Raw genomic sequence first — 24,771 nt, 5'->3', positions numbered from 1 at the left:
GGCATCAGGATTAGGACAAGCTCTGTGAAAGAGCTTAGCTTAGGCTGTAATGCCAGTTTGTACTTCACACAGGAGGCTGCTGCCAGTCAGACCTGAAAGTAAATAAATGTTCAGTGTGGCTGAACAGGGTTAGCAGGGTTGCTGTATCAATTGTTCTATGTGAGCTGTTGGTATCAAGTCCTTGTACTCAGGTTCTCATGGATAATATTGATCACACACACTGGAAACCTGTGATCAAATTCCTTGTAGCTGATGATGGACGAAGGTAATGTTCCCTGTATTTTCAGAGTGGAATTTCCTTAGATTTCCTGCTTCTCAGTATCCTTTAGAGATGTGTTAAAACACAATGTCCCTCTCCTCAGATGAGAAACAAAGCTTAAAAACAGCAACTTGTCAAAAACTTGCCCTGAGCCTCCTTTGGCTTTCAATCATCTACAGTCTTGGAACCCACCTACGTTTAAGAAGAAAAAAAAACCCCAAACTAATGTGAAATAGCAGTCCTCAACTACCACCTTTCAGTAAAGTGTCTTTGAATTGTTGAGCTTTGCCTTCTCTGAAAGGCATTCTCAGAGCACAACAGTGTCACCCACCCATCTGGGAATCGGGGCAAAAAAAGCCATTGTGCTCGAAATTTGCACCTAACCTCTAAAACTCGTTCCCATGTAGACAAGCCATAACTTAGCTCTCAAAGCTCAGTCATTTTATTGTTGTTATTACCAATTCACCCACAGGGCACTGTTTGAGGTCCTCCTGTAGTTGATAACCTGAATGTGATTGAACTGCAGGCTGAGATCGACCTTCCCAATCTGTTCTTGTGACACTTCATCTGGAATTCACATTTTGCATGTGGCTGTTACCACAGTTGGTTCTCCAGTTTCCACTTGGCCAGTGGTCAGTCTCAGTTTTTTCACTTGTAATATATCTGCTTTGGTGTCTCTTTGGTCTTTATGCAAGGCTGTGGTTGAAACACTTAATATTTTAAATTGTCATGGCCAAACTTCTGTTGTAGCTTTTTAATTTCACAGACATTTTACTCACATAATTGTCACTAGAAACTTGTGAGCTTTCACCTTGTCTCCTAAACTTGCCAAAAGTCTTGCTTATTTTTCCTTGTTAACATAACTGTAGTTTCCTAAGTACCAAATAATTGATCACGTTCCCAGTAAAAATTCTTTTCGTGGGCTCCTGCAGTTACTCCTGTACATTGATTCTTGCATTAACCCTGAGACTTTAGGAGCACTGTGTGCTGTTGGGATGTTGTTGTTCATGGAACACTTTCAGTTTCAAATATAGTTTAGTTTGTTTGCCTGTTGAGTCCAATTGTTTGGAGACAATACAGAACAGCAGCAGACATCTCAATTTTTCTTTCTATGTGAAAATATCATGGAAAGAAGCTGGGGATTCTTGATATTTAAGATCTCAGCTGGTGGTGAAAGCTCAGCTAGCAGGAGCTGTGTTTCTGGAAGATGATCATCTGGAAGATGAAGAAACCTACCAGGAGGGATGGGAGGACACCAACGCTCTGCTGCCTTTGAGCTGGGAGGAAATGCAAGTGAAGAGAATGGAACTTTCCAAGAAAATGACTATAATGCCTGTCTTCTAATCACACATCATGTGACAGTCTTGCTTAAAGTAGGGAAAGACCCTGGACCTCTTTCCCAAGGACCTCCAGAAAGCTGCTGAGAATGCTGGAGCCACCCAGTTACCAAAAGAGGTAAAGCAGGTTCCTGATAATTTCCCCTATTGCCACTGTCCAAAAGGGAGAGCCCCAAGAACAAGTAACAACGAAGCTGAAGCCACTGAGTTCCTGAGAGTCAAGTGGGCTGCTGGATAAGTTATCCTCAGCCCAGACATCTTTTACAGGTCGTTGTTTTCAGCAGTGCATCTGATTTTGTGACAACAGACTGAAAACCAGCTGCTGAAAATGATAGATCTTGGACATGTAACTGCTGTGGGCAACATTTGGTAACCCTGGTTGTGTGGCTGAGGTCTTATTTCCTGAGCCTACACAGCAGCCTATCGCTCTTATTTTGCCAGCCCGTAGGGGAGCATGGACTGGCTTTCAGAGGCAAGCTGAAGTTAAAACTACTTTTATTTTAAAATACTTCTCCCCTCCTCTTTCACCAAAATGAATATTACGTCTTTAGGAAACACCAATCTCTCTCTTGTTTTCAGATGAAAACTCCCAAGGATACAAATAAGACAGTCAGTTCCCAAAGTCCCAAGGCAGTGTAGTGCCTCTTTTATTCAGCACCTCACTTGTTAGTGCATTTCCTTGCAAATTGTACTTGTTTTCTCTTTTCTGTTAAGAAGCTGGCTTTGAAGGGGCTTGTAAGCTTTTATGAGCCACAATGCTGCACAATTTCCTTTGACAGGTCTCTGAAAATCCCTGCAGAAGATGAACAGAGCAGAAAACCCAACTTGGGTGCCCTACTTGTTTCTGTTTCCTCCTTACCTTCTCTGTACCAGCTCCTTTTTTGGGGTTTTCTGGAAGTCTGGCTTCAGGCAAGGTCAGACTTACTCCAGGTCTTGTAGTGGCTAAAAATGTTCAGGTTCTCTATGTCCTTGTGGTTGTTTAAGTGATATAAATATATCAGTGTTTCTTTTGCTAAAAAGATAAACTTAAGGATCTTCTGGCCTTCTCCTGTTCTTCTCCAGTGAGATTTGTGGTGCCTGAGCTTGAATTGAAGGGGAGGACACAGTGTGTGACTGAAAGCAATGCAAAATGTCAGTAATGCACTGGCATTATTTGGCTTTATAGCATTTCTCCCAGCTGTGATTCGAAACAAGCTCTTTTCATCTCCTTGTTTACAGGGAGTCAACCATATCTGGGAGAGCTTTCACTCTGCCAGCACCCGTTATCAGGCTGCTTACTAGCAAAAGGGACATCAGCCAAAAAAAAGGCATCTCTCAGCCTCGTGGTGACAGCTGAGAGGGGCTCTGTGTCAGAGAGACTCTGCTTACAAGCAGACATTGGTGTAGCCAGACACGGATTTAATCTGCTTCCTGTCTCCCGTTCACTCGTGTTATGTTTCCTTCCCTTATTGCACAAACTGCAGCTCAGGGTCAGGCCTTTGACTGAGGAGGATCTGTGAGATCCCAGCTTAGCAGCTTGGGTTGTGTGATGTCCTTGCTGTCCAGTCACTTGCTCTTGGGAAGCTGGCAGGGGAACTTCTTGAGCAGGAGTGTCGTCATCTTGGCTGGGATGGGATGAGCTGCTCTGTTCTTGCCCTCCACCCCAGACTCTTTATTTAGCTTGGGTGCTGAGTTGCTCTGGAGCAGCCTTGGCTGGAGGCTCTCCCTCAGCAGATCTATTCTTGAACTCTCTACATTTGTGTGGTGAAGGCTTCAGCTCCTGCACACCAAAGGCTGTGCCTTTGCTTTGTCACGCCGTGGAGCGCACGGGCAGCTCTCCAGCAGTCTGGCTGAAACTGCTGCTGTGCTTAAAACTCCCATGCCATTTGTCTGTCTGAAGGAAGGGATAAAGTCTCTAGCTTGGTGTTTCAATGGCAACCTAATCTCTGGCTCTCTGCTGCCTGGATGGTTGCCTCCAGCTCCCAGCAAACCCAGAGATACCCAAATTATAACCCTTCTCCTGACCAATGGTTTTACTGCAGCAGCTGCAGGCTGAGGTACAATCCTGTCCTGCTTGGGACACTGCCCTCCTTGAGGCTCACTGGTGGTCTCCAAGACCTGGCAAAGAGACCTGCACTCAGCTGCTGGAGCTTTTGTGACTTCCTGTGCCTTTGGTCCAGCAATGCCACCTCACCTGTAAGATAAGAACAGTGCTGCTTTTGTCTTACAGTGTTTTATGACTCCGAGATTAGGACAGCCTCTTGTGATACCCTAGCTGGCCAAAATCAGCCTACTTTTGATTGGGGTATTTGTGTTGTGGTCACTAAGACAGTGTCTCAGGAGGTGAATGAATGGGATGAACAGCCTTGGCAGATCATGTGCTGCCACAGCCTTCAGAAGACAAACACTCCCTACTTCAAACTGTTGTTGCTACAGAAATCCCCATCTCATCTCTGGAAACATGCTGGGAGGATGTTCTGACTCCTCTCTTACTTGTCCCATTCTAGAAAAAAAATGTTCCCAGCAAGGCTGTGTGAGTTTTTATCCTGTTTTGCTTTGCTGGGCTCAGTGGTCACACACCTGTCTCACTTCTGGCCTTTGAGCCTCCTGTCTCTGCAGCACTTTCTGCCTTCAGAGAATCTGAAGATTCTCCTGGAAACCCACAGCTGGCTTGTACAGGGATGGGATTTCCTGGTCTCTCTACTTTAGTAAGAGCCATTAAAACTCCAAACATTAAATTACTCATCTGGTGGCTTTAAACATCACTCAAAGGTGGGAGAGATGGAAGGAAGATCATTCTTGCAACACAGCAAACCTGGGCTGTGATGCCCTTTCCAGCTGCCAGTCACTGCATGTTTTTTCCTTTCAGTATTTGTAGCTGGTTTGGTTTATCACAAAGGTTCTGTGCTTTTGATGACGTTTTAAATGTGAGAAGGCTACACATCTTGCATGGATCATTCTTGTTTGGTGTTTCTGAATGCTGGATTTTCTTTTATTTATTTATTTATTTATTTTTGTTCTTTTTGTTTAAACTGAACACATTACTGCTCCTGGAGGGATTTTTACAAGCCAGCTTGTAGAATAACAAAGAAGGAATTCTGCAGGCTCATCCATTTTGGTCTTGTCTGCTTTTGAAAACTCCATTGCTACAGGGTCAGTAGGAGAAGTTGGGGATCTGTCACCCAGGAGATTGGCCTGTAGCTGATGTTTCTCCTCAGTTTCAGAGCTAGTAATGCCACAGGGAAATCCTTCTCTCTTTCTTGCTTTCCAGTCAATTGAATAATAAATCCCAGAGCTTATTCCAGTGCATTAGAATTGCTATTTGAAGTCCTGTTACACATAAACTCTTTTATGTGTTTAATTCCCTTATGACTCTACATTTTGGAGAGAAATACACTTGGAAAAAGATGTCTGCTCTCCCATGCACACACAGGATATAAACGTAGGATCAACAGTCCTCCTGCAAACAGGGTAGAGGCTCTGGGAGCGTAGGATCAGAGCTGCAGCACAAAGGGGCATTCTGAGCTCTGGAACAATGTGGCTGGCTGTGTGTGCTGCCTGGGCACAGGTGGAGGGCCACCTGCTCTGGGGATTGTGCTCGGGCTGCTGACTGAGGGCTTTTGATCTCGCTCAGACATTCTGTCTGAACACTCTTCCTCCTCGCCGGTGGAAGTGCAGAGCTGCTCTGCAACAGCACTGAGATCTGATTGTTAATAGAGGCAGGAGCTGATGATAACTCTGGTGGCATAGAAACATCTGTGTCCTCAGTCTTTTTCTTCTTAAGACTGAGAGACTGTAAATTATTGCTGTTTACAGTGGGGCATGGGAGCTGTATAAGTTTTGTTTCCTGGGTTTTAGTCTCTGGCTAAGTTGTGCAAACCAGACATGTCCAGAGCTAAACAGAGTCCTCTTCCTCCCCTTTGGCAAAGGCAGGAGACATGTACAATGACCTCCAGTGCTCCTGCAGCTGCAGGGTTTTTTATCCAGTGTCTGCAGGAGCATATTTGAAACTGCTCTGGTTACATTTTTCTCTGGGGAGCTACTGCCTTTGTGCTGGGGAAGCTGGAAGAGCTGGGGCTGCAGGAAAAAAGAGCACAGGTCTGATTCACAGGGATGGTCTCTGCCATGCCTGTGAGTTGCAAATGTGATGAAAAAGGTGCTCCTTGTCCCTGCATCAGCTGTGGTGCTGGTCGGAGGTGAAGTTGTGTTCTCTGTGTTCACAGAGGAGCTCCCTGGTGTAATCGGTGTCTGGCAGGCTTTGAGAGGATAGTTATGATAGTCTGTCTGGAGTGAGGGTGGTGCTGTTGGGAACCAAATATATTCCTGATAACTTCTCTGAGCTCTTAACAACCTCCCTTCTTTCCAAGTCCTTCAGGACATGGCTACTTCACCTGACATATCTGAAATGTGATTTCAGAGCATGCTGATTTTCTATGGGGAGTTTTAGGGGTTTGGCATGTCTATATATCAGGGCACGGGTAGAAGCTTAGAGGCACTACCACAAGCTTTGTTCTGAACTTCTTATACTGCAGAGGTAGCGCTTGTTATAATAAAGGTCCACTGTCCCTGAAAGACAATATGCCAGTTATATGTACAGGGTTGGACCCACTGGGTTGGTAAGTGACTTCATTGCCATGAGAGTAGTAGGCAAAAGAAAGCCTTGGATTCCTTGGTTTCCAAGGAATTTGCCAAGATACTTCCCTATCCAAGATTCTGTGCCAGTCAAATAAGCAAGTTCATTCCTCTTGTTATCCTGAAACCCACCAGTAAGTGATGGTGAAACTTTCAACCTGGGACTTGAATAAAAATGAATTAAAAGCCTCTGGAGGTCACTGAGGTCTCCTGGGGCATAAACTGCAGTGGCTGAATGAATCACAGCGACAAAACCTTCTCTTGCGATGTGGAAACGAGTTTCACGCCTTCCCTCTCATGGGGTCCTTGGGCACAAACAGCTTTGTTTGTGAGTGTCAAAGGGCAGGGCAGATCCAGGCTGGGGGAAGGCATTTCCTGTGTGTGACAGCCTGTCCTGCCTGGGTCATGGCAGAGATCACGCCTGGCTCTTTGACCTGGTTTCTGAGTCTTTGATCCAAGAATGTGACACTCTTCCCCCTTTCCTGTGTCAGGTCTGGCTGTTGTGTTCAGTGACACTTCCTTGAGAGAGGGGGGAACACATCCTTGTGTGCTGAGGCTTGAGACTTGTTGGCTGCCATCCTTCTGTGTGTCCTGACCTCTCCAGTACTTCCAGCTTCATACCCCCAGATCAGTTCATCAGTCATCTCTCCCCAAATTACCATTTCCTGAGCAGTCACTTAAAGACCACAAGCAAGAGACATTGCTTCCCAAATGATGATTGCATGTGGACAAGCTTGTCTGACAGGCATCAGGCAATCTCCAAGGACAGGCAGGTCTAGTTTGTGGTCTAGTAACAGCAGCAGCTGCTGATTGAGCTTTCTGGGTTCTTCCCTGGGAGTTGCCCCACTCCCTGGGACCCCATTATGAAGCCTCAGCAAACATTTTGGGAAATGACATCTGTCTCTTGCAGCAGAGTGGCAGGTCCTGGTGGTTTGCTTCTCTGTGAGGGGCTTGGAAGTCTTCTGCGGAAGGGGACTGTGTGTGCTGAGCACATCCTTTGCTCTGGGAAGCAAAGCAGTGCAGGTTGTGGCTCATCTTAAACTCATCTCCTACTGTGGTTTGGCAGATTTCTATGCCAGTGTTTGTGGCTTGGGTGACATCCAAGGGAAAGGCTTCCCTATTCTGCTACCAATCCTTTTTTCTGCCTGTTGTGTTTTCCACATGTTTTTTTCATTCTAAGGCTTCTGATCTTTAACAGGTATCTTCCTTCCCTGTCTTTTTTCCATGTGTTTTTTTTCCCTTTCCTTCAAGTGTCAGACAGTGGTGATGCTTTGCTAAAGGCACTTGCTTTGTTGCTCTCCTCCTGGAATAGCTGTCAGAAATCTGCATGATGTGATGACACAGGCAACAACAAACCTTGGTGCCATGTCAAAAACTGAGGGGAAAAATGAGGCTATGAAGAACAGAGCAACTTCAGAACAAATTGGAGCTTGCAAGCTGGGACCACTTCACATGTGTGACTGCAGGGTGCTGAACAGAGCTGCAAACATCAGAACTCTTCCAGGAAATTCAGGGTGGGTGGTAGACTGTGACAGCTGAGCTCCACGTTTGTCATGCCCTGAGAAGTCCTTGCTCATTTGAGGATTAAACTATAGCTACTTCCCCGACACAGAACTGCTGCCAAGATTCCAGTCTGGCTCGAGCCACTCTCCACACTTCATAATGAAGTTTGAGAGAGCTTTAACATCTTGGTGTTGGCAGAAACATGGTTTTAAAATCACGGTGTGGTTGGAGACTAGCTGGCTCTGGACACTGGTAACAAGGCTGGAGACTTTCATCTCAAGGTCAAATCCAGCTGTGGTGTTAGTGACAAAGCCATGAACTCCTGACTGATGGTTCGGGGCTTACGTGTGGAAAGATGTCTTGAGTCCAACGCCAGGACTTGGAGTCAGGAGGCTTGGGTTCAGTTCCTGAGCTCTGCCAGAGCTATTCTGAGGGACCCTCAGCAAGACACTCGACGTCTTTGTGCCTTAGGTCTCTCTGTTAGAAAGCACTGAAGGTCTACCTGCATCAGTGTGCTGCCAAGTCCTCAGACTCGCTCCTGGCTGTGAACTCCTGAATACCATTGGATGCAGAAGTGCAAAGAACTAGGTGGGACGAGCTGGCTCTGTCCAGCCCTTCTTAGACAAGTGCCTGGATCCCAGTTATTAGCAGTATTAGCAGTAACTGGTGAGCTTTCTGGCAGCTCAAGGGGTGAGGACATCACGTTCTCAGGAGGCAGCGCTGCTCTCCCGTTGTTGGGCGATGCCGTTCCCGTGCAGGCAGCCCTGTGCTCAGGAGGAAGCTTGTGCAGCCCTCCTCCCTGGTGGCTATGGGGGAACGTGGTTTCTGTGTTTGGCAGCTGGCACAAATCATCAGCAACAGCTTCCTGAGAAATGAGTTTCCCAAAGACTCTGTTAACCACGACTGAGCTGCTCCCTTCTTTCCAAGACATACATGGGCAGCCTCTCCTGGCAAGCCTTTGTTACTGCTCTTGGAGTAACTACCAACGTCACTGCAGGGCTGTCCTGGATGTACACCTGTGCCTGCCTCCTCTTGGAGCACTTGGGATGAGATTCATGCAACCTCTGGTCTGTCCTGGCCCTGTGCCCAGCTGAGCCCGGGGCAGTGCTCTGCCTCCTGCCGGCACTGCAGGAGGAGGATTTTTCCCCAGGGAGAGGGTGCTCAGGGCTTGTGTCTGTCTGGCTCGGAGAGAGAAGCATAAGCTGCAGCCTGCAACACTGTAATCCCAAAGCTTCAGACTCTCCCCGTGTGTGCCAAATTCCTTTGGCTGTTAACTAAGGGTAGGAATTTCGAGGGGAGCTTGTGGAGTACAACTTCTGTGTTTGCTTTCAGCTTCATGAATAGCAGCAGTGACTTGTTTGGCTGTATACTGGGAAAACTCTGATTTGCCAGCTTTGAAGAGCTGCTCTTTTAAAGGAAAAGCTGGCACTTAGGCAACTGTTTTATATTGACTTCAATATCACTGGTGCCTTGCACAGGTCTGTTGTGTCTGCAGGTAGCTCTCCAGTTTCCAGTGGGGCTTGGCAGTGCCTGTGCTGTAATTGGGATCCTTGGGATGCTGTGCTGGACACAGAGCTCCCAAACCTGTCCTGCACAACCTCGGCAGTGGTGAAGGAAAGTGTGACCCTCTTTCAGATGGGGAGAACTGAGGCACAGGTCAGCCAGCTGGAAAAAAGGCTCCATGAGGATCACTGTTGTCATGTTGGCAAACCCCAGATATGAGTGGTGGGAGAAGGGAAGACACTGGAGAGATTGGAAGCTCTCTTAGTTCTGTGTGAGGAAAGGCTCATGCCAGCCTTGGTTCAATGTCAGAGAAATCCTCGTGGAGGCAGAGTGCAGGAAAGAGTTATCACCTCTGCTACCTGCAGCACCTTGGGAGTGATGAGATCTCCACAAAGCCATACTGTTGTTACCTGGGGGCAGGTGTGGGGAAGAACCAGAAGGGCATGAGGGCTTAAGGAGGAAAATAAAAGTTGTTGAATCAGACCCACACTGTAGTAAAACATCGCTCTGTTATTCTGTGTGATTATTTTCTGTGGCTGAGGGTGGCTGGGTGCTCTGGGGATGTATCCAGGCAGGAAGATGTGCTATGGATTAGCAGCAACACCACCCTTGGGTAGGTAAGTGCATTCCACTGACTCCTTGTTTGTGTTAGTTACAGGACTCTCATCAGGCCCACGTACAAAATGTCCTACAGAACTGTGACCACGCTGGAGTGGAGGTGCTGTCCTGGCTTCACGGGGAGCAACTGTGAGGAGGGTGAGTTATCCAGCAACACATCTGTCCTTATGGAGCAGCAAGGATGGATTGGCTGGGTTGAACTGGGTTTTGTTCCTTAATTTGCCCTATGCCTTTCAAACAGAGGAACAAATCACCTGTTCTGTTCACTCCCCATCGTTATCTGAATGTCACACACAAGCTCTGGAACACAGACCACACTGAATGTCTGCAAACAGCCCTGAACAGGGAGGGGGAAAGAAATGAAGAAATGGGTACTCAGAGATGACCTGAGTATAGATGTGCTTGTGCTTGGCATCCCCATTGCACAGTCCTTCAGAAAATGCACTTTCTCCATGTTTCTGTGTTGTCTTCTCCATGTTCCCTGTCATCACCATCAGTTGCTGTAACTGCTGAAAGCTGGTCCCTGAATGGCTGCTTCTGAAAGTTTTATGCCTGTAAGGTCTGGACATAAATTACATGTGTTCCCAGAAAGCTTTGAATTAAATCAGCACTTTTGGTTTCCTTTTCCACCTGCTCTCTGACTTATGGGTACAACACTTAGGTTGCACAGTGCATGTGAAAACACACTTCTGGGTTTGGCATTTGATCTTTCACACAGAGGAAAACAGAGTAGGAAGTAAAGAAAGTTTGGTGGGTTTTTTTTATCATAATAGACAAAAAGGGCATGTTTTGCATTTTGCTTCCTAATGTTTTCTACTTTAACTGTTGCTTCTGGGGGTTTAAAACAATTCCTGCTTCTCCATCAAGTCTCATGTTTAGGCATTAAAGCATCTGCTCAATCTGACATGAGGTTTCATGGTTTATGAACGGGAGGAACTAGGCCTTGAGTTTTCTGTCTATTTGCATCAGGTCAGCACAGCCTGTCTCTGGCAGCTGAAGGGCCATTGGGGTGTCCAGCACTTCTCTGGCTCTGCTGTTTGTAGCTGCACCTCGTTTTCTTTGTGCTGCGATATCTTAATGCTGATCACACAATTTGGGCAAATCTCTAGCTAGGAAGTTGTCTCCTTACAGTCACAGAGAATGATGGTTGCAGACAGCAGCTCCCTCCAGGCTGCTGAGGAAACAATAGCTTCCCAGAAGCTCAAGAAAAGCCTTAAAAAGTGGCAAAGCTGCCCTAAATTGCAGTCTGCAGGAGAGAGCTTTGCATTTTAACGTGCTGCTTAAAGGAGTGAGCCTGAGAAAGAGAAGCTGCTGTGTGCAGCTTGGAGTTTTACCTGCTGCTGCAGGGGACAGGGGAGCTAAGGGTGGTGGCAGAGCTGTCACTTCCAGAGGAGCTGCAGCTCAGGGTGAGAGGACCTGCCCAGGGACCTGGGGAGCCCTTGAGCAGAGCCCACTGGTGCCTGTGGGTTTGGACAGGTGTGAGTAATTCCAGCTTAGCGGTGCAAAGGAGAGAATCCAGCTCCCTCCTGCAGTGCCAGATCTGCCTCAGCACAGCCCATGGAAATAAAAAGCCAACATAAGCTTGTTTGAGCAAGTCGGCAGCGATCTCACAGGAGCAGGTCTGTGGAACGAGGTGACAATTTTATGCAGTTAGTTTTCAGGGTGAAACTGTTCTTCTGGGCTTGGATATGGTCTGTGGGGTGTGAGCAGAAAGCCAGCAGCAAGCCCTCACTTTCATGTGTGAGATTCTTTTTACCTTTTTCTTTTTTTTTTCTTTTCTCTCCCTAAAACATCTGGTGCTACTGACAGTCCCATACTCTTGAAATAAGGAGAAAAATAAAGTAATACCCATTTCTAGTACAGCAAAGTTGTGCCACTTGTAGTTTCCAGTGTCAATACTGCTGCTAGTGGTGTGCACAGCACCTTGAGCTGTCCATGAATTCTAAAATGGAAGCATTTACTTATTCCTTATGCTAATTCTTAATGTTAGTGTCACTTGGAAATGTAAATAAAAGAGGCTAAAAAGAGCTTTTTGGCAACCTGATATAAAGCCTTTTGTACTTTCTGTGCTCTCTCCTACTACAAGTTTGGTTCCTCTGAGAGGGTGGGATGTTTACATCTGTGTGAGTCCTTCCTGGAAACAGCAGACACAAGGAAACAGGAAACAGAAAACTAAACTGAAACAAAACAAAGCCAGTGCAGTGGTGAAGCCACAGTGAATTAGCAGGGTCGAACTTCAAAATACTTTCACTTTTTTTGGTATTTAGTTAGATTTCTTTTCAATATTTCATGTCACTTGGATGTACAGCTGATGCTCTTGCAGCTGATGTGAGGTAGGTATGGCTGGAGGCAGAGTGGACCTGCACTATTTTTAACCTGCCTTCTTGCTGTGCTGCAAAAAATCCAGTTCTCTGGCAGTCACTGCTCTCCATGTGCCAGCAGAATGGCAACTGCAGTGGCTCTGGGCTTCCTCTGCAAGAGGTCTCCTGTTTCTAGAGACTGAAGGAAAACATTTTCCTTCCCACAGAATCCTGGAATAGCAAGGTTGCATTTTCATCGGTGGGATGGACTAAGCCTGGAGATAATAGATTGATCAAGCACAGAGCAGTTCTGGGAGCTGTGTGTGTGTGGGAATGGCTGCAGGGTCCCTTCTTCAGACTGATGGTGGCCTTTGCATCTTGATGCTTGAGAGATCTATAGCATCTATTGATTCCTCCTTTTAATTCCCAGGGAGCAGAGTTAATATTTACTCCTTTTTTGTGCTGTTCTGAAACAGTGTCTTTGGGGCAGCCAATGAAGCATATCTGGAGCATAGATTATTTTTACTAGCTGTCCTTACATCAAGCCTTCCTCGCCCTTTGAAAATTTATTTCTTTTAGCATTTTATGAGGGAAGACAGGACGGGGAGAGGGCGAACAAGGAGGAAACAAGTCAAAGAATTTGCAATCATTCAGAGGCTGCAGTGCAGTTATTTCTGACATGCTCCTCTTGTGATCTCTCAAAGGCAGGTCAGCTTTCCTTTGCTAAGGAAGCAGTTCAGTGTGGATGTCTAGTCCCAAAGTATGACAGACCTCTGATGGGGCTGACTTGCTGGAACACACTTTCAGTTGGAAAGCCCCCCCCCCCCCACAGTGACACCCTGTGCTCTGACACAGCAACATGTGAAATGCAGTTCAGTTATTAAAGTGTCTCCATCCTCAGCTGATAAGTTTAGCTTGAGACAGCAACCACTTAACTGTCACCAGCTGGCAGGCACCTACATTAATGCTGAGGGCTGCACATTTTCACATTGAAACTATCTTGGGAATTTAACTCTTGCTTGGAGCTGATAAAGAGCAGCAGCATCTGGAGGAAGCCCAGCTTTAGAAGTGGATGGAGATTTTGCTCTCAGAGGGTTATTAATTTACTGAGGTGGGGATGGTTTCCAATCTGTTTCTTTTTTTAAGCTGACACTGTTGGGGGCTTTCCCCCCTTCCCTTCATTGCTTTCCCCTCACCCAAAGGTGTGTCAACACTTGAAAGGTCTCAAGTTCCTTCACTGGTTCTGTAGAACTGTGACCAGCTAGTTGAGTTGATAGTTAAAAATCACCAGTTGTGCCAGGCCTTCCCAAAGGGTTTCTTGCAACTTTCTTGGATGGAGAAAAAGACTTGATGCAAACAAGTCTGCTGAATATAACTGTCACTAGATGCTAACTTTTATATTCCAGTTTCAGGGGTTTTTTTGTTTTGTTTAAACTGGAGCCCAAGCCCAGGACAGGAAATGAATCCACTGAGCCACCCAGTCTGCTGACTGCTGATATAAAGAACATATGGATGAGGGCAGTGCAGAGGTGAAGTGGTTTAGTTGTTGCAATCATGCATCAAGCTGATTGATTTGAATCCAAGATGATGCTGACATTTCAACTCAGCCTTTTTTTTTTTCTATATGGCTGAAAGTTCAAAGGCAAATGCAACCTCCTGGGAGAGGAAAAGTGTCCCCAGCAAGTTCAGGGGCTCGGTGTGCTGCCCTCGAGCTCTCCAGCTAGGCAAGGTCTTATTTCACTTTACAAATATAACATAGCTTTCTTTCTTGTTTATTTGTGCTGCTTGAATTTGGGACAGTGGCCAGTATCCTATTTACCCCAGAAGTAGATTGATGGTAGACAGCTTAGCTGTTTGGGCACGAAGCAGCTCCCAGAGTAACCTCAGCACCTCTAAAGTGGTGCCATTGTGATTCCAAGCTTACTTTTTTTCTTCTTTCTATAAGAATAAAAGTAGGATAGGAAATTTAAGCAGCTTTGTTCAAGTTTAATTTGAGAACTTCCTTTTTTTTTTTCCTTCTCCCCCTCCTAATTTCAGTTCTTGGAATATTTCTATATACTTCTAATAACTGTTGTTTGCATCTTGTCATCTTAGCATTTTTCAGATTTCTTAGATTATAATGTATTTATAATTTTCAAAGCAGTGTAAGACAATGAGGACTTTCCTCTTGGTATGAGAGAGTGCAAAACCCCTCTTCTTTCTTACTGCTGGTTCACCAGATTTCTCGGTCCCAGGAGGAGAGATGCAGAACCACACTGCCAGGAAAATCTTAAACGAGCAAATGCAATTATGAGACAAAATTTGATGAGACCATGAGAAAGGACATCAAAACAAGAGACCTGAAAGTTTGGAAGTCCATTGAAGGACTCTAGGAGGAGAGGTATTCAAAGAGGTGCTGATGGGACCTCACTTCTGCAAGTCTTGGTTGAGCTGTTAAAACACAGAGCTGTCAATGTATGTGGAGATGAAATGTGAAGACTATGGATTAACATTTTCTGTGATATCACAGTAGTTCTGTTCAGGAGTTGAACTTGTGTTTTTTCCTTTTCTCAAGTTATTTCAGTTCCTTCTTGTTTCTCCTTCTTCCCCACAACCACCACTTGTGAGCAAGGGATTTCAGTCTGTGTATCACACACAGCAACTCCAGAGCTGCTGCCCCTGAACTGTTTCATCTTGCCCTTAGAAACTGAGAAAATGTAAGAGAAGGCAATGGGAGTCGAGACATTGCACTGCCTGCAAAATTGCTGCAAAATCCTTGTACAGTGATGTTTTTCCACTTCAGTCAGAAAGTAAAAGCTTCCATTAGAACAGTGGAATTCTCCAGAGGTGTTTTTCTCGGTGCTCTCTGGTTCCCTGGGCAGTTCTGTGCTGCAAGTGTGTGGCAGACTGAGGTTCTTTCCCTTCAAGTTTGGATCTAGCACATATAGTTCTCTACCAGAGGCTGGTTCAGTAATTCCTGTAGTGAAAAGTCACTTTGTTCTCATTTTGACACGTTTGAAACCGAGTCCTACATTTGGTTCCACAGAGCGTATTTGCTTCTGAAAATATCGTCTCATGCCAAAGTTTAATGTTTATTAGATGCAACAAGTGAATTGTGTGAATACATGTTCCAGACTATTAAGTGCAACCTGAATTCCCTAATAATTATCTAGTTAGTAAGTAGGTGGTAAAATGTGATAACTATCTCTGCAAACCTACCTTCAAAAATATTTTATGAAAAAGCATCAAAAGGCGTTGATCACCCTTGATGGAATTGGTGGTGTGTGAAAGTGGCTTTCTGAGCACTGATGTTTGTGTACCTGGAGCACACAGGTATCTACTCCAATATTTTATTCCATAACCTCCACCTCCTGCTGCTTCATGGGTTACACCTCTTCCTGCTCGTGTTGCTGGTGGCCCCTTCAACATGAAGGTTCACCAGAACCTTCCCAAACTACCCTATGATGTGTCACCCAGTTTCCATCCTCTCCTGTCAGTGTTCTGACCATTCAGCAACCTCTGGCTTCAGGCACAACATGTGTCACCCTTGATCAAATTTTTTGAGGAGTTCCTGGAGCGTGTGGTCACTGTTGGAAGAACGTGCAGCCTGCTGAGAGCACTTTCTGGCATCAGTGATGTGTGACTACTTGAACAATTTCTAAGTGTTCATCTTCTCTTTCAATACATGGTCAAAAAAAAAAAAATCCCTGTCAGATTTCCAAATATTTTGACACTGCATTCCAGCATCTGAGTAGTTTCATTTTTTTGGACATTTCTAATCTGAGCAGGGAGAATTTTATTCAGCACCTAATGTCAAAATATCTGAAGTGCTAAATATCTGCAGATGTTATCTTAACATAATTGGGAAAGCTGTGTGCTGTACCATTACATTGTCCCAAGATTTTTTAGCTCCCATCCAATTACTGTGGTATGTAAAGAATCCTTTTTATTTTGATAAGCTATTGCTTTGCTTTCCCAAACATATTGGATGCTTTCTGCTGTGTGTTTCTTAATTCACAAGTGGGAGACACACCTGTTTATAGTGAATGACTTTCCTATGAATTTGCTTTATCTCTAATCTGGAGTGAGCACACCCTTCCCTTGGACAGGGCTAGGCCAGGCTGGATGGGACCTGGAGCAATCTGGGATAGTGGAAGGTGTCCCTGCCCATGGCAGGGGGTGGAATGAGATGGGCTTTAAAGTCCCTTCCAACCCAAACCATCCTGGGACTCTGTTAGATTTGTATAAGCACTCTTAGACACATCTCTGGTGGTTGATTAGATATGGATAGTTTTGCATCCAAGGAAGCTCCTGAATTACTTGGGATGAGAATTTGGGACATGTGGGTTCTGAAGAGCCCATACAAGCTCTTGACAGTGTCTTCTCCCTTTCATAATCCTGACCACCTCCTTCAACCCTGAGCTTTGAACACGATACTTTCTCATGTAGCTGTTCCTTTCAGAGCCCTGTTCTCCCCCAAATTATCATTTGTTTCCCATTCATCCTCACAATGATGAAACTTTTATTTGCTTGAGGCCATTAGAAGGGAGTTGGTTTTTTTCTCACATGTGAGACTCTCATTGTTACAGCCTTGGGAGTTGTTGACAGTGTGGTGCCCTCTGGAAGAAGGGGGATGCGACATGTTATGCTGCCAGTCCTGCAAATGTAGTCAGTACCAAAATCAGGGAAACCATTCTCCTGAAAAACTCCACCCTATTCCTCTTTCCTACAGACCTTCCTGTTGGAGGTGGGGGGGGGAGGGTGGGGCTGTGTTTATACCAGAAGGTAGGAATTTTTGGAGTGTACACTGTCATTTGCATAGGGAAGAGCTAAATGAGAGCAACAGTTTCTAATTGGTGTTCACAGTTCATTTTGATGCCTTTCAAGTGAGTTATAGATAACAATGGAAGAAGAATTAAAACCACCTGCTGGAGCTGTTCCTGAGCTTCCTTGCTGCCTTAGTGACTTATTTGGGTTTTATCAGGAATAGGAAATGAGACCTTTAATGTGAAATGCCCACAGTTGGAGGGGATGGCTATGAAAAGTATCTTTCTTTCACTAACTTCACAAGGCTATTGCTCATTTAACCAGCTGGTTTGTATTTAATTCTTGAGCATAACACTCGTGAAATTACAGCTCCTCCCCATTGCTTTTCAAGGGCTTAGTTATGAAATGTGTGGACTTAATGTTGCTGTCAAACTGTGTTGAATGGGATGGTTCCTTGAGGAAAAAGTTACTGAATTTATTCCAGGAGAATCCTTGAGTGGCCCAGCAATGCCTGACTTGCAGAGTGCCATCTCTTCTCTTATGAGTGCAGTGATTTATCTCCTTTTAGTTGTCCTGGATAACTATTGAGATTGGTTTCATGTTTTGTAGAAGGTGAAAGCAAGAGGTAAGCATCAAATTCCCATATTGCTGAATCCTAGACTTTATTCTTACTCAATTCCTTATTATCAAATGGGGAACCAGAAGTGTTCCTCCAGATAATTTCTGGTGGAGTTGACTTTCAGTTTAACATGGAGAAGTGCTAGGCAAAAGCACGTTCAACGAGTGTCATTCCTACATCATATCTCCTCTATATAAAGGCAGCAAAGTTAGTACAGTGGTACCTTCATGTGTATGTGTTGGTGCTCCTCAGAGAGGCCAAGTTTCAGCATTTATTGTAACTTCAGCCTTTTTACTGCTAAATTCCTGTGAAAGCCAGTCCTAATTGTGTTGCACAGCTGAGCCCCAGGATTTTAATGCTGTAAAGGGTGTGTTGCATCTGTGAAGGAAAGTGTTTGGATTGGAAAAGAATATGTCTTTTGTAGTTGATGGCATTTGAATATGTTGTGTACTTTATTTATTATTTACCTGTGGTTAAATAATTAGATTGGTTCACCGTGGTTACCAGTTGGAGGAGTCAGTGGGTGTGTGTTATACACAACTGTTCTAAAAATGCCGAAACTGGTAGTCATTTAGGGCTAACTCATGGTTTTCAAATACTGGACAAGAAGTAGGTATAGACTCATTCCAATGACCTCATGCTTGTGATTCCAAGGAGTTTAGGAACTGATTAAGTGTTTCCTATACGTGTAGCATTGCAAGATACCCTGATTGTCACTGCACTGCAAAGAACTCTTGTTGAGTGGGTCTTTAGCAACTTTACAGGTCTGAAATAATTGAAGGCTGGGAAAAACTTGCTGGTGGGCTTTCTGAGGAAATCAGCTTTGATTTTATCAGATAGATTTTTTTGAACAACATTTAAGAAAAGACTTCATCAAAAGGTGTATGAGTGATACATCACTGTTTAAACGGGTTGTAGTAGGTCCCTCAACCACCAAAGCAGGAAAGACTGAGGAATGGCTCTGAAAACCCCCTATCATGGAGTTCATTAAGAATTGATAAGCTTTATTCTGCCCTCCTAACATATGCTTCTTGCTCAGGCTCCTGATTTGTCTCTCCTTGGATAGTGCATCCAAATCCACAAGTAACATGCAAGTTTGCATTTCATTTTGAGCCCAGCAGGCATAAGGCAATGAGGTTACAAGACCTTTCCAAGTGAGCCTGGAGGGACTTGTTGGCTAGAGTTTGGATTTCTGGCAAGCAGCTTCCTCCAGCTCTCTTCTGTAATAAACCCAGGGTTCAGTCCCCGGCCTCTCGCAGATACCGAGCACTGTTGCGTGTCTCTGGGTAATCAGTCACTGCACAGGCACAGATGTTTCAAGATGCACAGCAATGGGTGCAGCAGAAAAGAGAGGCAACGTCAGGGTCATGCTACAGATGCAACCACATCTTCCATGTGTTTGTTCCTGCCGGGGGAATTCCTGTAACGTTTGCGGTTTTCTGGTTGCTAATCCCACCGAAGGAGGAACGCGAACGCTAATCACGCTCGTGGCTTTGCTAAGCCCTGCAATGCCATGGATGGCTGATGCCTCTAGTGCAGGCAGATCCAAGAGAAGAGCATTAAAATAATAACAGAGAGGGGTGTGGGATTGCCCAAGGCTTCCATTAATGTGGGCAGCAATTCTAACAAAGTCAGAAGGATTTTAGAAATATGGGACTAGAAGATGTCCGAGTCCTTACCTGGTTGTGGATGTACTAAGAGATGGCTGAAGAAATTCCTGCATTTTCTCTTTTCCTGTAAATGAAATATACTCAAGCCTAAAAGAGAAGAAAGCAGACCCAGTGAGCATTCAGAATGTCATGCTTCATTTGTTTGTACATAATGACTTTTGTAGCAGTAATGCTAAAGATGTCTTTGGCACGTATCCACCGTGGGAAGTGCAGGGCCTGTGTTCATTGCTAGGTGGTCCTTCATTGTAAAAACCTTGAGGGACATCCACGGCAGATGGGCTTTAATGAGACTGTGTCCTGCTGCCAGTGACTGTCACATGTGGCTCCCCAGCTCAAGCACGAGAGGTTTCTGTTGAAGGTGTCGGGTCTTGTTCTCATGGAAAGAGAGTGTTTCTTACAGCACAAGCTGTAGAAACTGCTGTGGTACCACTGAGACACTGATGGAAATTGTGAATGTCTGGGTTAATTAGTTCTTCTCCAGTGGCCAGTTTGGGTGGGAGATACAAGTGTGGCTGTTGTCAGCCAGTGTTTTTTAGCCTCAGTGGTAGAGAACTGTACTTAAGTAACAAAAATTCTGTTTTTCTCTTTACTGGTGGCAAGAGTTGTTAAATCCATGTGCTCCCAGTACTTGTGTAGCAATGGCTCAAACTCCACTCTCTGGATGGCTGCAGGGCTCTGCTCTGTAAAATATTACAGCCCATTCAAGAAGGGGAGCAAGCTACTCCTAAACTTGGCTTGTTTGATCTTTTCAAACTTAGCCTCAAGTGATTAAGCAAACAGTGTCTTTTCAAGCATTCTCCAGTTGTATTATCTGCTAAACACATCTCCCAGTGTGATCTGCCAGAGATGCCTTGAACATTGTCCTTCTGCTGTGTATTTGCTGGTCCTTGTGGTAACATAAATAAGCAGTTATTTCTATTGCATCTGGTCTGTCTGGGTGGGATGCAGAGGATGGGTATTGGTTTACGTTTAACGTAACATAAACTTGAAGATTCTTGCTTTTGTCTTAATATTAGCACTCACAGCAAGACAGCAGCTTTTTATTACCTATACAGGAAAACAAGCCATTCTCCTTGCTTTGTGAGTAGTTCATTTATAGCATGATGTGTCTGCACAAAGGTACCGTTCTTGCCCTGCCCTTGGCTTAGGGAAGCAGAACCTCTCCTAGCAGTGGTAGTTGGGACAGTAACCATAAACCTGTGAGCTCCTTATAGAACAGCATCACAAGTTCTTTCACACACTTAATAAGGAACTTGTATGAGTATTTACGTGGCTCCATTAGTGCCTAGTGGAGACTTTTTTTCCAGACTGAGTGTCCTTTGGCACTCAGCATTGGTCTCCTAGACCTGAACAAATGTGAATACTTTAAACTCTAGAATATAAACCTTCACCTTGGAATCTGTGTTCTGCTACAAGTTCTACTGTTAAGCTTTGGTCTTTGTTGATTGAAACAGGAGAGACAATAAAAATAAGTTTCACACTTCAAACTCATTAGAAGGTGACAGGAGTAAGAGAGGACTGTTTTCCTGAAGTATATCAAAAGCTGATCATTTATCAGTCCTTTTCCCTTGGAATTGGGATGACCCCAGAGTGAGTTCCTATCCACATGGTTTTGTATCTTGTTCATATCTCAAATCAGCAGAAACTCTGATCTTCACCTGGCTTTTTATGGCAGCCTGTAGGGCTGTAAATGTGAATATGCGCTGACAGCAAACCCTAAATCAACCTTTGGTCACTGCAAGCTGGAACAGTTTGAAAACCTGTGTAACTTTTTGACCAAACCTGGGCTGATGTTCAACATCTTTAACGAGACCTGGAGCCAGAATAGCCCTGATGACTTCAGACTTGCATTATAAGCCAGCTGTAGACCCTAATGTACACTGAGGTTGGGACAGAGGATATAATGGGTCAGCTGCACCATTTGGGCAGGAATGTGCTTGCTCCCATGGGATCCATTGAGCAGTGGTGTTCTCAGGGCTGTTTTTACTTTGGCACTGACAACCGGTGGCCACTTTCTCCTTCTTTTCACCACTTCTCCTGAGCACCAACCATCTCAGGGCAGTCTTTGCCAGTACTTATCATGGTTTTCCTTTGCTCCCCAGCTCTCACCATGGCACAAACAGTGTGACACTGAAATCATTCCCAGTTTCTGAGAGGGTGTTGGAAGAGCTGAGAAATAATCGAGTTTCTTTCTGACTACTGCAGATGACAGAGGAGAGTTGGACCACTAATGTTGATATAACAAAACTCTGCAGGACCTGACTAGAAAGGAAAGGTGCTTTTATTTTAATACACACGAATATATTGATTTTGTTCACTCACATTCTTGTAACTGTGAGCACTTGTGGGGATTGGATCACTTGAGACCTGGAGAAAAAGGGACAGTGATTGTCCTATTGCCCCATCTTTTGGGGTTTTCCAGACTGGTGATGAAAGCTGGATTTTGGACAGTCTTTTATGACTTTTAGATGTCAGCAATAGTTATGATTTACCTTTTGACTCAAAAGTTTGCTTACTTCGCTATCAATAACTATTACTCAAGACTGCTGTCTGTTGTCTTTTACCTTATTCTGGGTATTTTCATGGCTGCAATTTGTCTTCCCATGGAGGTAACAGGAAGGAGCACAGTGTGTGTGACCTTCATTTGTGTTTCATTCTTACCAATTCTAACGTTTCTGTCAAAAAACCAGTTGGCCCTTGGAACCAGGTGAGTGTTGTAGGTCCCTTCCAGCTGGGACTATTTTATTGTAGGTAACAAATAATTTCCCTGTGTGTGATGCACCTGTGCCTTTTGAGATACATGTTATGGACTGCGAGTTCCATCCAGAGCACCTGCAGATCCAGGTTTCTCTTTGGGTTGCCTTGGATCTGACAGTGTGGGAGTTTCTCTGTGTTTGTTGCCACAAAGACAGTTTTGATGTGCACTGAAGCACCTTCTTGTGGGCTCTGATCCCAGCTCCTGCTCCTCCTTGGCTGGGGTATCCAGCACGTGTGTGAAAACAAACCAACCCCAAAACCCCCCAAACCAAACCCAAAACATCACTTAGCGTTCAGGTTGCACAGTTTCCCCCCTCATTCCAATGACTAAATTCCACTTCATTGATGCAATAGGATGCTCCAGGCCATGTTCTCCAGGGCAGGGATTGCAACCGCTCATGTGATTAAAGCCCCTTGGCCAGCAGCCCCATCACGGCGGGGTTCATTCCTCCAGTAAGAGTGGCTGCTGCTCGTTAACCAAACTGTGGTTCCAGATTTTGCAGCCTTGGGATTTCTGGCTCAATAGTGAGAATACTCTGGTATTTGTTGTGATCCCACCTGAGCCCCACAGGATATCTGGATACGGGGCACGGAGCAGGGCCTGTGTCAACCTCCGTGGGCACACAGGAGATGTTTTATTGCCTTTGCTTATCTGGCTGCCCTTCACTCTCCTAATATGAACCATACCAAAGAAAGCTGCTGAGAACTGAAGATTATCTGTGGTATTCATTGCTTTTAGGAAGGGGAGTTGGTTCAGGATTGGCTTTTAGCATTTGCTAGGCCTTGTCTCCTTGACAGAAAACAACAGACTAAAGCGATTACCGAGAACAGCTGCTTAGAAGGGGCTTTGGGTATTTTTTCCGCTTTTGCTGACCTGAACCACAGCAATTATAAGTTCTGGTTATTGTAAACTTACCACAGAACACAAGGCATACCTTAAAATGATGTCATGTCTAGACACGCAATTCAGGTATAAATTATGGAGAGAAAGTAGCTTGTTCAGTGGTTAAACTGTAAAAATTTAACAAGATATTTCTGTGTCTTTAGCCTTCACTCTTGCATACGTATTTCTTTACCTCTTACCAGGAGAATTCTGTGACTGCCTCTTAATTTTTTTGTGTTGGGAGATGGAATTTCCTCCCTGTTCTCCATTTCATTTCCTATTTCTGCCTCACTGGGTCTCAAGGGAAGCAGTGTAGCCATCTACTCAGAGTCCAGAGCTAGGAAGGAAGACTCTTGGGTCCAGTCATGACTCAGGCAAGGTCACACAAGTATGGCAACCTTTCCAAAATCTGGCTTGCTCTTTTGGGTAGCTTTGTTTTATGGGGTGGTAGGGGAAAGAGAACTCTGCTGTGGTGCCCAGGTGCCTGATTTTTGACGTACTCACTATTTTGAGTCTCGGCAACATCCCTGTAGCCCCTGGTGAGATTGTGTGGGCCTTATGTTTGAGGGTAAGTTGGATCCCACTTACAGCAGGCTTGTCTAGGTGGTTTATGTGAGCTGGATTTCTGTCTGGAGCCCCTGCTCCAGCTCTGCAGGGGAATGGTGGGCACAGCTGAGGTTTTGGGCAGTCTCAGGGTCCCTGGGACTCAAGCCTGGCAGCCCCAGGGGGTGGGTGGCTGTCATGGGAGCTGCTCAGAACAGCTCGTGCACAACCCTCCTGTCCTGCCCACCAGCAGGTATTTGGGTAGAACTCCCCTGCTGACAGGGCCTGGCTAGTCCAGGGCTTGTATTAAAATCCAGCTCCCCACACTTGGCCTGGGCTCCGTGTCACGGTGAGATCGGAATGGTTGGCTCCCCACCTGGTGTAATCCATACCCTCCAGGTAGCTGCGATGAAATGCAGACTTTGGAGATGGAGGCTGGAGGAGGCCTGTTGGGTTAGCAAGCCAGTGCAGGACTATTCTCTGTAGTGTATTCTGTTGTGCTTTTCCTGGCCTAATTACACAGTCCTCGAGTGAAGGAATTTGGCAAGAATATTCTTCCGCTTTAACTGGTATTTGGTCTCAGGTTCCCTTAGTAAGCTCTTTCTCAGTCATCTCCATTATTGCAAGCTGCCATCTAGAATTTCTCTCTGTAGATGCCTGTTGGGAATTTTGCTCCCAGGTCCAAATATGGTGCCTCTTCTTACCTGAGGAGCATCTTGCTCTCCCCAGACATGTGGTCTGCCATCTGTGTGTCCTCTCAAGAGTGAGGATCTGACTCTTATCACATCTGGGCCTCTCAGGGTGTTTTTAAACCCACAATCACATTTGTTCGGTTCCTGGAAGCTGTCTGTGCTGCAGGTCTCTGGAGATAAATGTTAATGCTCAGCAAGCAGGGATGGCAATTGATTCCATAGGAGTTGTTCTGCTCCTGTTGCCATGGGGACAGTTTTGGAATACACTGAAGAACAGTTTAGCTCTATTTTCAGCACATGCAGCAATGCTCTTGTTTCCAAAGGGGCGCATGTGACTGCAGTCACATGGACTTGAGGTGTCCTCTCTGGCAGTTGGTGTGCTGGGAAGGGAAGACTTTTCTTTGGCATCCATGAACTTAGGTAGACAAGCTCTAAGCCTTGTTTCATTCCCAACACCAGACTTTTTGATAATACAGCAATCAGGTCAATTTTCTCCTATGCCATGTAGATGTCAGCTCTGTTCTGGAACCATGACTTTCCTGTCCTGACCAAATCTTTGTCCAAAGAAAGTCTCAATTTGCCCAGGTCTTTTTTGCTGTCCTGCTTTTCAGGATCACAGCGAGACTTGTTTTCACTTGAATGCATTTATATCCATTGTTTCTCATGGCCTCTTTGTCCCTGCCATCAGGGAACGACCTTTTTGTGTTGTTTTTGTCTGCCCCCCATGCTG

At 45.2% G+C, this 24,771-nt stretch overlaps 1 protein-coding gene across 6 annotated transcripts in view; it reads left to right on the top strand.

The window, feature by feature from the left end:
• Positions 1–24,771, top strand: part of COL26A1 (collagen type XXVI alpha 1 chain) — a 181,679-nt gene that overhangs the window by 39,829 nt on the left and 117,079 nt on the right. For 5 of the 6 annotated variants that reach the window (XM_027690959.1, XM_027690960.1, XM_027690958.1 and 2 more), the window contains one exon: positions 9,866–9,969. In XM_027690959.1, coding sequence (XP_027546760.1) covers positions 9,897–9,969 — 73 coding nt within the window. In that variant the 5' untranslated portion in view covers positions 9,866–9,896. The remainder of the gene's footprint in view (positions 1–9,865; positions 9,970–24,771) is intronic. The other variant, XM_027690956.1, reaches the window with a different exon arrangement.

Source organism: Neopelma chrysocephalum, unplaced genomic scaffold (assembly GCF_003984885.1).
Source record: "Neopelma chrysocephalum unplaced genomic scaffold, ASM398488v2 Primary Assembly neopelma1_82, whole genome shotgun sequence".
Classification (NCBI taxonomy): domain Eukaryota; kingdom Metazoa; phylum Chordata; class Aves; order Passeriformes; family Pipridae; genus Neopelma; species Neopelma chrysocephalum.
The sequence above is the reverse complement of the archived record's forward strand: the minus strand, read 5'-3'. Positions and strand labels throughout refer to the sequence as shown.